This window comes from Phyllostomus discolor, chromosome 5 (assembly GCF_004126475.2).
Source record: "Phyllostomus discolor isolate MPI-MPIP mPhyDis1 chromosome 5, mPhyDis1.pri.v3, whole genome shotgun sequence".
NCBI classification, from domain to species: Eukaryota; Metazoa; Chordata; class Mammalia; order Chiroptera; family Phyllostomidae; genus Phyllostomus; species Phyllostomus discolor.
The window spans coordinates 21563206-21578303 of record NC_040907.2 but is presented as its reverse complement, the minus strand read 5'-3'; the positions used below and the strand labels follow the sequence as shown (position 1 = coordinate 21578303).

At 49.6% G+C, this 15098-nt stretch overlaps 1 protein-coding gene across 2 annotated transcripts in view; it reads left to right on the top strand.

Annotated features, from left to right (window-relative positions):
* CSMD2 (CUB and Sushi multiple domains 2) overlaps nucleotides 1–15098 on the top strand; it is a 555419-nt gene that overhangs the window by 523430 nt on the left and 16891 nt on the right. For both annotated transcript variants that reach the window (XM_028512433.2, XM_036025734.1), the window contains 5 exons: nucleotides 1874–2047; nucleotides 5974–6156; nucleotides 9687–9863; nucleotides 11013–11192; nucleotides 11572–11745. In XM_028512433.2, coding sequence (XP_028368234.1) covers nucleotides 1874–2047; nucleotides 5974–6156; nucleotides 9687–9863; nucleotides 11013–11192; nucleotides 11572–11745 — 888 coding nt within the window. The remainder of the gene's footprint in view (nucleotides 1–1873; nucleotides 2048–5973; nucleotides 6157–9686; nucleotides 9864–11012; nucleotides 11193–11571; nucleotides 11746–15098) is intronic.

Sequence of the window (15098 nt, the reverse complement as noted above, 5' to 3'; positions counted from 1 at the left end):
AGATGGTGTCACTCACGTCAGGGAACTTGGTTCTGGCTGTCAGATGGGGGCATTGTGGTGGCTCTCCACATGGTCCTTGCCTCCATGTGATTTCTTACCATTTAGTCGTCCAGGCCAGACCTCCTTACCTAGTGGCAACAATATTGCAAGAAAATGAAAGCAGAAGCCACCAGACCTCTTAGGCCACAACAAATCAAATGTCATTTTCACCACACTCCAGTGGTCAAAGCAAGTTGCAAGGCCAGTTCAGACTCAAAGAGGAGGGGAAACAGACTCCATGCTTCGATGGGAAGAAGTGTTAGCCGTAGTCTCTGCAGCTAATCTACCACAAGCACTTAGGAAAGTGTTGGGCATACATTAAGGCCACAGTGAAAAGTGGAGATACTCAGGACCTATTCATGCCATTCCTGTGCCTGGCCAAAATTCCATCATCAGGACAGATTTCATCCCTTTGGTCACCTCTCCTGGTCAGTGTCCATACCATGTCCTATCTTCTTTCTTGGTAGAAGCAATGACTACAGGTATCTGTTACCACGCCCCAAGGCTTAATCCACCCAAGTCATTGTCATCTCTTCTCGAGCTGCAGCACCCCCCGATTCTTGCCCCACTCTGGAATGTTCCCCACACAGTATCCAGAATGGTCTTGTTAAAGGGTATATCAGATCATCAGATCCTATCACTCCAATAGCATCCCTTCGTGCTCATAATAAAATCCAAATTCTGTGCCATCATCTGGCTACTAGCAGCCTCTCCACCCTGTCTTCTTCCATTCTCTCCTTGCCCTTTCTATTCCAGCAGCCCTGACCTTCTTGCTGTTCCTCAGGCATGCCAAGTTCGTTCTTGCCTCTGAGCCTTTGTGCTTGATGTTCCTCCCCTCAGAATGCTCTTCACCCAGACCTTACATGGCTGACCTTGTCACATCACTCAAATCACTGCTCACGTGTCACCTCCGAAGGGAGCTCGTCCCTGAGCACCCTGCTCAAAAATATCCCACCCCCGACACCCTTTTCCTGACACAGCTTTATTTTCTTCATAGCACCCCCAAGAATTGCCTATTTATTTTGTTATGTATGGTCTGTCTTCCCCACTAGAATATGAGCTCCACAAAAGCATGGACTCTATTCTCCCAAACACATAGAACAGTGCCTGGCACCCAGTAGGCACTCAGTAAATATGTGTTGAGTAAATGAAAGAACCTGAGGTCAACCCGTGGCAAGAACAATGGGAAGGCAAAGCACAGTGACCTTGACAGCATCACCCTGCCCTAGCCTGCACACTTCATCTTTAATCTTACCACTGGTTTTCACAGTTACACTCCGGTGATTCAGAAAATGGAACGTACAGACTTAAGGTGCGAAGTTGAGGACAATGGATGCGGGCCACTATAAGATGCAGCTGGGAAAGGACTATCACTGGCCCTCATTCTGGAACCTGTGGCCTGTGCAGACAGTCCTAGAATCACGATTGCCCATTTTGTTATACGTATACTATGTGCACCACCTTTGGGCCAGAGATGCCTTGGGTATGTCCTACAGCAGTGAGGGAATCGGGAGAGGAGACCACAAGAGGCAAGAAAGAAAAGAAACAAGTGGGATTGCATACCTGCTTCCTGCTGAGCAATTTCACACATATTATCTCTGCAACTCTTAAAACAAAGGTGTCGCTCTTCACTTCAGTGATATGGAAACTGTACAGCGAGATGGGTAGGCCCTGTCTGCTGATGTCAGGTGGGTGTGCCAGCAGGAAGTGTGCTCCAACAGACACCCAGGGTTCCTCTTCCTCACTGCCTGTCACCACAAAAAGCCTAGTATGTGTCCTGTGATGACAGTCTCTCCTGAGGCAGAATCACTAAGGTGTTTGCTCTCCCCCACAGTGGTGTCCTGTGGCCATCCGGGCTCCCCACCCCATTCCCAGATGTCCGGGGACAACTATACTGTGGGCGCGGTCGTGCGCTACAGCTGCACCGGCAAGCGGACTCTGGTGGGAAACGCCACCCGCATGTGTGGGCTGGACGGGCACTGGACAGGCTCCCTGCCCCACTGCTCAGGTATGGGGCCTGGCGTGGGGGAGGGGTCCCAAGGGAACACTTGGCTAATGGGAGGCGGACAAGCTCCCAGGATGTGAGTGTGATAGGACAGGAGGAAAGCAGACCTTTGCAGCCCTCGTCTCATCCCTAACAGGCAGAGAGAGCACAGCTGTCGGAGGTCCCAGCTGGACTTCCACCCATGCTGGTCTGAGCCCAGCTCCGGGATCTGAGCCCAGCTCCGTGCCCTTAGCCAGTTCTGGCCAAGTTCTTGCAGCCAAGAGACTGCAAACTAGGGAGGATACAGCTATCCTTGCAATTTGAGATTCCCAGATGATCCTGTCACCCAAAATGTAGGGCATTTTCCGAATATGGAACCAGATATTTGTTAGGTTTCCCCAAAAAAGAGAAATTCTCAAAGCACTAGCCACTGTTTCAAAGGGCTGTTGGCTGCCCTGGATAACCCCAGACATACCATTCTATTACCCCCCAGGACTTTGGCCTCTCGCCTCTAGAAGTCTTATTAATCACTCAGTCCATGGCCTTGGCAGGACTAGGTATGAGCCACGGGGACTCCTTTACCCTGCAGTAGAGGAAGGCCAAGTCTCTGGGTTCCTCCCTAACTTCCTTCTGCTTGGACTTCTGGTGGCAGTGACGTGGGGAGGATGGCATGGGGAGCACAGGGGTCAAATGTATTGAGGCCACCTGGGTTGTCCACAGAACAAGTTCCAGGAGCGGAAGAGGCATTCCAAAGAGGAAAGGCACACATTTCCCATCCAACACCCTTCCAAGCCAGCACTTGCCCCCCTCTCTTCCGTGAATAATCTGTTTGCATAAAGCTTCTCCCTCTGGAAACTTCTCTAGCACATTGGGCTGAGGGTGCTCTTCAAGTCTGTTTGATCTATTTGGGGGATCTTTGTTCTCCCTGGGAAAGGGAAGCGCAGGGTAGAGGAGACGGAAACCAGACAGAAAGCCTTGAGCATCTCCTCCCCATTAGCGTGCGCCACATACGCGCATGGGTGCACACACACACACACACACACACACACACAGCCATGCTACCGGCCCATGGACAGAACCCAAGTCTTTTCACTAAACTCTGATTTCTCTCCTTTGGAGTTGTGTTAGCAAAGGCTGGAAAATGACCTCTTGGAAATATTACAGAAACAGTTCTTGTCTGGAGTTGAAAACTAAGCTAGAAAACCTCTAAACCTTGTTCAGCCCCGAGATGTCATAATTTCGTGACTTCCTAAGTACTGGTCCTGTGTGTGGAGGAAGGGTCTCTTCCTTGGCCACGTCAAAGTTAATAGGGGAGACTCAGAAACAAGCTGACACCTTGGGAGCATGAAATAGTAAAGAGCAAGGACGGACCCTTTGGAGGATGTGGACCCTACACTGGCGGGTATCCTGCATTCAGCCGTCTGAGTTCTGACCCTGAGTATTGGAAGGCAGCTAGCGGTCTCATTTCTCCTGTGTACCCATCAAGGATGACAGACACTTAGGAGACCAGAATCCTGGACAAAGCTTTCCTGGAGACCTCCAAGGACGGGATTAGGAGGGATTCTGTGAATGCCAAGGCTGAGGACTGCATGCCTTAGATAACAAAATAAGGGATGAGAATAGGAGATTAGGAAGCAATGCAAGGTGTGGTGTGCACTAGAGATAGAACGTAATGCCTCCCTTCCTGAAACTTACAGATGGCATCTTTTGCAACAGCATCTCTTACCAGGCCTAAGAAATACACCAGTCAAGAGTTCCGAGGCAAATTTTTGAACCTCATTGTATACAATCAGTGCACTCAAATGATGCATAACAAAAAGTCCTGAGTCCTTGAGTCATAAGTCCCCGGGCCATCAAGGACATGCAAAGATTTCCGGCACTGGGACGTACTTTGGGAAGTTCATCGCCCACCTCTGCAGTGCCGTCATCTTGCAGATATGCCTCTGCAGTGAAAGAGTCAACTGTTGCCATCTGCCCCCGTGACACATACAGTATTCTGCCCCACACTCCCTTATGTCATTGACACACAAGCTCCAAACACTGCAGTGGGGACCATCCCCTCCCATGAGCCCCCAGGACTGGAGAGCTGCACCCTCGGCCTATTACGTGACAGCGCTGGCTCCAGCCGAGGTCAGCTGGCCAGTGTGTGAGTTCGAAGATTCACCACTGGGGCTGCCTTCCAGGGGACGCACTGCTGCCTGTTGTGTGAGCTACAACCTAGAAATTTTCAAAAGATAAGGAAACCTAGCCAAATGCGATGGGCTCTCTTTTTTCCAATGTTTGACTTGAAGGTTGAATGAATCCCCCTTCCTTGGTAGGGGACAGAATGAGGAACGTGGTATTCCCATAGTCCGAGACTAAAATGGAAAAGGATGTCATTCCAAAATTGAGAGGGAGAGACAAAGATGGTACACGGTGGTTTATACATGACTTAAACATTTCTTAACTTCAACAAAGCAAATGTGGCCACGCAGACATTACCATGTGATGCCCACACCTGTGGGTCATGAGGAGGTGCATTCCACAGCAGTTAGAAATCTGATCTTCTCGTGCAGTTGCCATGTATTCCTTACTTTCCCTCTTCCTTCCTCATGCTAACCGTGGCCTGTTCTGATCCAACGATGTCCTTACACATCTCTGTAGTATGAGGTGTGTTGGCTCCTACAAGCTCACTATCTTACAACTTTATCTCCTATTCTCTACCTTCCTCCACTTCTTGGGTAGGTTTTCATAATATCAGAAGCCAGATAAATGCAAGAATGTAGCAGGATGCAAAGACAGAATGAGCTGAGAGGGTCTGAGACATTTACTCCAGAGCCCACCTGTATTGCATAATTCGTGAACAGGAAATCCTCAGTTGAAGGATCGGGATTCAAGCTGCGCTGTCGAGAAGCTGAAGCTGTGCTACGGGGTTTGGGCTCTATCCTCTAGGCAGTGGGAAGCCAGCCGGTAGAGCTGCTTCAGCAGAAAAGAAACAAGAGCCAGATGATGGGTGGCTGTTCCTTGTTAAGAGTCAAGGATATGTGGAAGGTGCATTAGAGATTTTAAGAGGAAGAGACATCAGTAAATGAGTGTATAAAAAATGTACATTTACATAATGGAACGCTACATGGCAGAAAGAAAGAAGGAGCTCCTACCCTTCGCTACAGCACAGATGAAACTGGACAGCATTATGCTAAGTGAAATAAACCAGGCAGTGAAATACCGCATGATCTCACCTTTAAGTGGAACCTAATCAATAAAGCAAACAAGCGAACATAATAGAACCAAGGACATGGAAATAAAGAACAAACTGACAGTGACCACAGGGGAGGAGGTGGGTGGTAATGGGGAAAAGAAGGGGAAGCGTCAGTCCAGGAACATGTATAAAGGACCCGTGGACAAGGACAATGGGGGGGAGGATTGAATGTGAGAGAGCAGGGTCAGCAGGGCAGGGGAGAGCAATGGGGGGGGGGGGGGGGATGGGGACAACTGTAATTAAACAACAATAAAAAATGTTTTTTAAAAGAGGAAGAGGCATTCATTAGAAGGCTCTTGCAATAGTTCAGGCAAGAGAATGCTGAGAGACTGAACTAAGTCAGTGGAACTAGGAATTCTGGAACCAGCAGATATTGGTGGGAAAGAGGGAGGAGGAGGAGGAGGGGCAGCCAGCTTGGACCCCTGACGCTCCACACCAGCACAGGCCAAGGAGTGAAGGCAGGATCCACCCAAGAGCCTTCCCTCTGCCTCCTCTCTTCCCTTGCTGTGTGGTCTCCAGGGGTTCACTCATGACCTTTCTGTTCTCTGACCGCTGAGTAGTAAGGCAGAAGCCTACTGGACACTGTGGGACTGGACACAGTCCATTTTCTCCCCTCTCATTCGTGGGGCCCACCCCCTCCCCTTAACCCTGGCTTCCTCTCCCCTTTCTTCCATGCCGCAAACAACAGCATGTGTTGGGTTCTGGTCCTTAGGCACCAGCGTGGGACTCTGCGGTGACCCCGGGATCCCGGCACACGGCATCCGTCTGGGGGACAGCTTTGCCCCAGGAAGTCTGATGCGCTTCAGCTGCGAAGCTGGCTACGCGCTCCGCGGATCCTCAGAGCGGACCTGCCAGGCCGACGGCTCGTGGAGCGGGACGCAGCCTGAGTGTGGAGGTAATGTATGTGACCTTCTGCTTTTCCCCTCTGCCCGCCCCTGTGTTCCCACTGCCAGCACCTGCTCTCACACCCACAGAGGACACCCACAGCCCCGTCTGAACCCTCGGCCTCGTGGGTAGCGGACACCAACAGATACTTCCCGTCCATCCTCACTCGTAATCCAAAGACAAACATTTTCCACCCTCACCTAAGAAGGGAAGAAACCGGAATACACTAAGTTTAGACCGTTTACTCATTTATTTCCCATATAGTCTCATTCAACAACCATGTGTCAAATACTGTCATGCGTGCTAGGGACAAAAGATGGCCAAGACAGATGCACGTTGTCCTCCTGGCGCTTACAGTTGAAGGGGAGAGACCGTGTGAAACAAGCATGCCAAGTGCCAAAAGAAATAGAAAAGCCAAATTTTAAAAACCCTCTAAAAGTAATATAAACTCTTAATGTTGTTTCCTGAGGCAGCCCTGGTGGGGCCAGTTATATTTCTCCACAGGCTCCTACATTTCTGGAAAAACTCGTTCTTTAAACCTCTCGTCCCAGAGTCCAGCTTCTTGCAGCCGCACCCCCAGCCCTGGTGTCTGTAAAACAGCCCGCACATCACTCTCCTGGTTAGGAAGCAGTTTAACTGCGGAAAGCAGGGTGGACTGAGAAGTGGGTGGAAAAGGAAGGAGACGCTAGGAAATCACCTAGCCAGGGAGACACAAGGACGGAACAGGGAGTTCCGTGACTGCCAGGTATCGCCCAGGGCTCACTTCAGCGAAGAGGCTGTTAATTTAAAGTGAGTGTGGTCAGCATCGGTCTGCATTTTTGCTCAACGACATATTGCTACATAGGTGCAGGCACAGTGTAGGTGAAGCATTAGGTGTAGGGTCAGGGTTTTATTGAGCAACTAAGACATCAGCAGAAGGGGCAAGGAAGATGAGGGTATATGCAAAGTGGTGGCTGTGATTGATCTTGGCATCTAAGCTGAGTAAGGGGGAGCATGTTTGTGAGTGGAGTAAGAGGCGGTGAAAAAATGGTAGGATCCATGGATTATACATCCAGTAGGACCAAGAAAGGACCAGGAATGAATCCCAGAGGCAGCGAGCTGAAGAGATAAGAGATGGTGGTTGGAAAACAGGCTGTTTGAAGCCAAGATTCTGCAGAGCACAGGGAGGAGTTCTGGCCAAGGTCAGAGGACACCTGCCCAGGACATGAGGCAGACGGAGCTGGCGCCCTCCCATCTGTCTGCCCAGAGTCCTGCCTTTCTGGGGTGCAAAGTTGGCTTCTGTGGGATTTTTTCAGACATAGTAAGAAAGGTTTGTGGTAGTCAGAGAGGGGACTGTCAGGGAGAGAATTTAGCATGTCCTCAAATACCCACTGTGACCCAAGTCCCCTTCTGTGCCGCTCAGATCCCAGGATGGAGCTAGTCAGCGTGCCAAGAGCACTGGGGGCACAGGAGGTTAGTGGCTAAGAGACGGGACGTGGCAGTGAATGTGCGTGAGTGTCCATGCAGCCGCAGCACACACAGCTCTCTGGGCCTTCCCCTGGTGGGCTCCCCCGCCCTGCAGGGCCCCCGCACACATTCTTATCTCCGCCCCCACACGATGCGCCCTTACCAGTGCCTTTCTTCCCACCAGGTATAGCACTTACTGCATCACATTTTAGCTCATCTGTTTACAGGTAGTTCCTTAAGACACACTGAGCTCCTCAGGGCAGAGGACATAACTTGCTCATCACTGGGTTCCTGGCCGTCGGCAGCACAAATGCTTGTTGAATAAATGGATGGCAGGGCCTATCTGGTGTGCTGACTGTGGAGGAATCATCTCGTAGATTTGACTTTGGGGCCACATAAATGTTGTACATACTTACAAAATAAAATTAAAGATTAGAAGGAAGCAATCTCTAAATATCAAAATCAAAGTGGAAACGAATGGATTTAACTATGTATCAAGTTGGCGAGTTAATAACCCAGAGACTTGAAAAAAAAGAAATCTGACTATGGTGTGTGTGTGTATATATATCCCACGGACAAAGAGAACTGCAGTGAAATCTTAAACTGTTTGTAGCAATCATACTGTTAAGGAATAATGTTGGTGTTACTATTCTGAAACTATTATGTATATAATACCATAATATATATGGATGAAACAAATTAAAATTCTTTATTGTCAAGAATCAAAATTTTCAGCACAAAAGAGATATAATATAAAAAAGTTAAAGTTAAGGAAAATTCTTAATCCTAAATGTGGATTGGTAATATAAACTCTTAGTGTATCTTCAGTTTGAAAAGTTATTTTCCCAGCTGCATCCTCCCTAAAAGTCTAGAATCAGTGAGTACCCTTAATGCCAAGACTGCGGTTTCTAAATCCATTCTCCACTGGAAGCAACCAGAGCTCTTTGGAGAAATGGCAAATTCCAGGACGAGGGCAGGAAATATAAAGATGAACTTGGAACATCTTGTCCCTCCAGCAAGTGAACCAGAGACAAGGGGGGTCATGAAAAGGCCCCCACTAACCGAAGATGGGATCATCTGAGCATCAGTAAGAGTAATAGTGGCAATGGGTGGCAGCATAGTGAATAAGTTTAAACCCATGAGTTCAAATGACCATAGGTCACCTTTGGAGTTTGCTTAGGGAACCAACTTATTGTCCTGATGTCTGATTTTAAAAATCAAATTTTATCCAGCCTTCTTGCATGAATTACATTTCAGGGTAAGCAAATATCTGGTGATGGGCATGTTCTTTATCTTTAAATACTATTGAATACAGAACTACGGAATTTGAGTATCACCATTTTCTATTCCCTAATAGCATAATGAATCTAGTCAACTGTCATCAATTGCTGCTAAAACTATTAAGCGAGGAACTAGTAGGGACTTTATGGTGCCAGGAACCATTGACCAGCCACAACATCAGGAGCAAGGAGACACCCAGACATTCTGTGCCTCCTGATGTGACGCAATAGGGAAGACACAGAACCCGCTGGGAAGCACCCTGGCCGCTACGTGGGCCCTGGCTCCTGGACCCGCAGGGGCAGGGGCACGTGCTGAGCGATGCCCCGTGGGTGCAGTCAGCAAAATCTGGGAAGTGTGACATTCCACCAGATGAACGCCCTGGTTTCTGTGATAGATGGGTGGTAGGAGAGGGAGCAGTCTTCTCTGGATTCCAGGAGTCTTGGGGGCATGCCAACCAAATGTCACATGTGGATCTTATTTGGATCATGATTCAAACAAATCAACTGTAAAAGAGAAAAGGAGAGAGAATTGAGGAAAATTAAGCACGGATTGGATATTTGGAGATATTACAGAATTATTTAAATGTATCGGTGGGATAATAAAACAGATATAGTCCTTACATTTCAGAAATTAGAAAAAAAAAGTCATACAGGTCTCTTCCCCTCTGAGGGTGACGGTCAGACGTGACAGCAGCGTGAGAGGCATCTCGACCCAGGGTCCTTCTGTAGCACGTGGTCTCCCCTTTGGGCGGTTCTTGTCCCTGGTGACGCCTGCCCTTATTCCGGTGAATAATGTGCTCTTTCGGCTCCCTAGTGATCTCTTGTGGGAACCCCGGGACTCCGAGCAATGCCCGAGTGGTGTTCAGTGACGGCCTGGTTTTCTCCAGCTCCGTGGTCTATGAGTGTCGGGAAGGCTACTACGCCACAGGCCTGCTCAGCCGGCACTGCTCGGTCAACGGCACCTGGACAGGCAGTGAGCCGGAGTGCACAGGTGAGAGCCCGGGCCCTCTGGGCTCCGTGGCAACTGGTGGCCAAGAGGGTTGGGCTCCTCCCTGTCTAAGACGAAGGCTGTCCACGGGAGACTGGGGAGGCCGGCTGGAGGGGCGGGACTTGCCCCTGAAGGAGATTCATACAAACTGAGCACGTGCTGTGTGACAGCCACTGAGCTAAGTGCTATTTTTCATGTGCTTTGTGTCACCCACCCATCGGATGTGGCCGTCTGATACCACAGCCCTATGAAGTAGCTACTCTTTACCCCAGCTGACGTTGTAGGAGATTGCTGAGGCTCAGAGAGGTCGAGATACGTGCGGCTGCTCTTTCTCGGGCTCCAGCCAGTTCCTCGGGCTTTTTTTCTCTTTTAGCGCAAACCCCAGTGCTCAGCCTGACCTCTTTGCCGCTCTCCCTTGCACCCATCCCTCCCCACCCCAGCCTGGCTCTCCAGCACCGTGTGGCCCCACTGCTCCCCTCTCTGGCTTCTCTGAAGAGCAGCCTGGACCTTTTATCTGTGGGGTGCAGACAGAGGGGAGTGATGAAATAAAGGAGTCCGACAACACTCTCCCTTTCTAAGTCCTAGTCTTTGATTTCAGGCTCCATCTGAAATCCCACGTCAAGTTCAGTTTCATTCCAAAGCCAGAGCTCACCAAGCCCTACCTTCGCTTGATACCATAACCAGGCATGACCATCCCTCGGGTCATTGGACCCTGCTGCTGCTGGGCCTGGGGGCCTGCAGAGGCCTCCTGGGCAGAACAACAAGGGGTAGACAATTGTGTGTGTAGTCCATTAGCACATCTGAGGCTCTGCAAGCTGGGAACCTCCCTCTCCCTGGGTCCCAGCCTCATTTGGGAGCTGAGCCCTCTGGGCACTTCCTCTCAGAGGGGTGGGCCTTGAATAAGAAGGACAGTCTTCACAGCCCAAGTTTCTGGAGTGCATAAGGATGGTGTGGGCTAGGAGAGTAGGGTGCAGGAGGACCCTCGCAGGGAGCTGGGCAGTGCCCACCCAGCAGCCCGTGAGGGGCAAGGCGCTCTTGATCTGACAGTTTTCCCTCCTGAACGTGTACATGGAGTGATGAGGGCGGCCTCAGAATGTCGGGGGCGAGGGGGTGTGGGCTGGCAGTGAACGGTGCCGTGTCTCCCTGTCCTAGTCATAAACTGCGGCGACCCCGGGATTCCGGCCAGTGGCCTCCGGCTAGGCAATGACTTCCGGTACAACAAAACCGTGACATACCAGTGCGTCCCTGGCTACATGATGGAGTCACACAGGGTGTCCGTGCTGAGCTGCACCAAGGACCGGACGTGGAATGGTACCAAGCCCGTCTGCAAAGGTGAGTCTCAGGGCGACAGACCTGGATAGGGGGGCCAAAGAAAATACAGAAGTGGGACTTGGGTCTTGGACATCCCCCAGCAAGGGTGACAAGGCGGAGCCCTGACATCTTAACAGGGGTGTGTGGGGTAAGGTCCCTGAACATCTGTGAGGAGGGAGTCAGAAGGTACCAAGGCAAGGCTTGGGCTCTGAGCATCAAGGAGAGAGAGAGCCGTGCAAAGAGGAGTGGCTTGTCACACCTGAGAGAGGATGTCTTAAGGAGCGAAAAGACCAGAGCTCCTCCTGCTCAGCCCAGAGTGCTGCCAGGTGTAGGGTGGCCAGGGGCTGGGCCTGGTTTCCCCAGAAGCGCCAGCACTCAGCCCGCTGTGGTCTCTCCCCAGCCATCATGTGCAAACCGCCACAGCTCATCCCCAACGGGAAGGTGGTGGGGTCCGACTTCAAGTGGGGCTCAAGCGTGACGTACGCCTGCCTGGAGGGGTACCAGCTGTCCCTGCCCGCGGTGCTCACCTGTGAGGGCAACGGATCCTGGACCGGAGAGCTGCCTCAGTGTTTCCGTAAGTTGCTCACGGGCCTTTAGTGCTTCCTGTCTGCCGGCTCCTTCCCCTTCCCTCCAAGCTTTGCTGCTGGAAGTTCTAGAATAGATACCCCACCCCCAAACCAGGGAGGACCTTTGTCAGCATTAAAGAAGGAAGGGAGTTTAAAGGAAGAAAATGAGACCATCTTAACTGAGCCTTGGCTGCAGACTTTGTATGGAGTCCCAGTGAAAGAAATTAAGCCAGAGATGAGGGAAGGGCTTCTTAACCCGAAAGGTTGTTAACTGGATCGAGTGGTACCCAAAGGTCAGTGGACCCTTGAGGGGGCCACTCCTGGAAACATGCCCATCTTCATGGAAAATGCCCCGCACAGGGAAGACCCCTGGGAACTCATGATATTCTGGTGGCGGTTTATTTCTGGCCCTGTTGTGTCCCAAAGAGCCCCAGGTCCATTTCAGGGCTCATTTCTTTTTTCTTTTTTCTTTTTTTAAGATTTTTAAATGTATTTTGAGAGAGAAGGGAAGTGAGGGGGAAAGAAAGAGAGAGAAACATCAATGTGTGGTTGCCTCTTGTGCACCCCTAACTGGAGACCTGGCCCACAACCCAGGCATGTGCCCTGACTGGGAATTGAACCAGCAACCATTTGGTTTGCAGTCCAGCACTCAATCCACTGAGCCACACCAGGCAGGGCTCAGGGCTCATTTCTTACCGAGTGCCCCAGAGAAGCAGGGTCCAGGTTGCTCCTTCTTGTCGTAACCCATGAATTGGCTCTGGAAGCCTTTCTCAGGGCCTGTGCTTTGCACAAAGGGCAGGACCTTTTTCTCCTCTGTACTTGACATTTGTTTAATGCTGCAAAAACCTATCAACATCCAATTACACTTGTTTGGGTACCACTGACCGTTTGCTTCCATTTGGGAAATTTCAGCAGAGATGAGGACCAGCAGCTCCAAAGTGAACCCAGGAAAGGCAGCATTTGGTGCGTGGTTACCCCTCAGAACTTCCCATACCTTCAGGGCACCGTGAGGGACACAGCAAGTCTCAGGGTTGACCTTGCTTTTCTTCTTGAGTTGCTTTTTAGCAATGAATTACAGTTATCACTGAAAAAAATTGTGTGAGAGCTGCAAATACAAAGAATGTAACACTCTCCTGAATCCCCAGTCCCCAAAGGCACCTTGGTCGTGCCTCCATGCTGGTCACTCGGCAGCTTTGTATTTACAGCAACAGGAAGGCGATTTCCTAGCAATGGTATTGAATCCCGCTGTGCATGCTGGTTCCTGGCTTGTGTTTGAGTGGCCAACAACACCTTTCTCTCTTGGTGCATGCCCGTCTACACATCGCTTTTAATGGTTTAAAGAATTTCCTTGTTGTAGATGCCACAATCTGTCTAAACTTCTCCTACTGGTGACAAATGTGGGTTTCTCTAATTTAATCATGTTAGAAGCAGTTCGGTAAGAAACAGCCCTGGAAATGGCATGTCTTTACCTTTGTGATGAAGCCCTAGGAATGCAGGAGTGAGCATGCTGGGCCAACGGGCACGCGCTCCGTGTGTGTGGGTGCACGCGGCCAAACTGTCTTCTAGGAAGAGTGTCCCGGTTTGCACTCCTCCAGCGGTTTGCAAGAGTATCTCTTGACTGATATCCTCATTAACAATAGATTTTCCCAATTTTTTAAAATATTTACCAGACTGAGGAGTTTTAGAAAGATATCTCATTATTTTAATTGGAAACACACTGCTTGCCAGCAGGACTGAGTTGCTCTTTCTCTGTCATCCATGACTATTTCTTACCTTTCGAGTTGCCTTTTTCCAGATACGGTGGCTTCTGATCAACTTGGCCTTTGAGCGACTTCAGATTGGTCAGGCCCAGACTCCCCAGCTTCAGGGCCCAAGCTTCCGTTTTATTTGCAAATTATTATGAACCCCGTGATTCTGTGTATACACACACATACCCACATCATAGCCTAAAGAATGTTTTTCATGCTCGAAGTGATGTCTTGGGGAACTTCGCCTTCCCTGGTCCATTTTTAATGGTCCTCTGAAGATCCGAATGAAATGAGCGCACTGCTTGCACAGCCCCCCGCAGGGTAAACGCACACCCTTTGGAAGGCGGCTGCCAGTCTGTCGGCCCACAGCAGGAGCCGTGAACACACTCCAGCCGGGACAGAGAAGTCCACTCCTAGAGAACTTCCCCCACGAGAGTAACATGAATGAAATAAAGGCCATATGTAACTTATAACAAGGGCCTAATATAAAAGTTATAATAAATTGTAATTATGGTACAATCTCTCACTGCAAAATTATGTACCCAGCAAACGATAACGATGTCAAAAGTGCTTCCCAGATAAGGTAAAATTAAAGGAGTTCATCATCACCAAGCCCTTATTATATGAAATGTTAAAGGGACTTATGTATCTAAGAAAAAGATGATGATCAAAAATATGAACAGTAAAATGACAACAAACTCACAACTATCAACAACTGAACCTAAAAAAAAAAAAAAAACAAAAAACAAAAAACTGCCCTGGCTGGTGTAGCTCACTGGATTGAACGTGGGCTGTGAACCAAAGCATCGCAGGTTCGATTCCCAGTCAGGGCACAAGCCTGGGTTGCGGGCCACAACCCCCAGCAACTGCACATTGATGTCTCTCTCTCTCTTTCTCCCTCCCTTCCCTCTCTAAAAATAAATAAATAAAATCTTTTTAAAAAACTAAGCAAACAACTAGAACAGAAACAGAATCACAGAAATGGAGATCACATGGAGAATTAGCAACAGGGGAGTGGGAGGGGGAGAGAGGGAGGAAAGGTACAGGGAATATGAAGCATAATTGGTGGGTACAAAGTAGACAGGGGGAGGGTAAGGATAGTGTAGGAAATGGAGGAGCCAAAGAACTTACATGCACGACCCATGGATGTGAACTAAACAGGAGGAATGCTGGAGGGAAGGGGGTGCAGGGCAGAGGGGAATAAAGGGGAGAAAAAATGGGACAACTGTAACAGCATAATCAATAAAATATATTTTCTTTAAAAAATGATAAGGATGTCATAAACCTGGGAAATGTTCACAGAACATTGAGTGAGCACAGCCAGTCACAAACATTTGGACGCCGGGGTTTGCAGCCACGCACAAATTTTCCTACCACTGAACAAAGACCAGAAGGGAATGGGAAATAAAAAACAGCTTTGGGTTGTGGCTGATAGTTTACTTCATTGTCAATGTTCTAAACTCCCTGTAATGTTCCTCTACTACATGGATGACGGTTGGTAAGCATTCTGAATGTGGAAAGCACAGAAACACAGCCGCAGCAGTGAGGCGGGCGTTATCACTTACCCCGGGCCGCCCCCTCTCCAGAGCTCAGGCGGAGCCCAGAGGACAGCC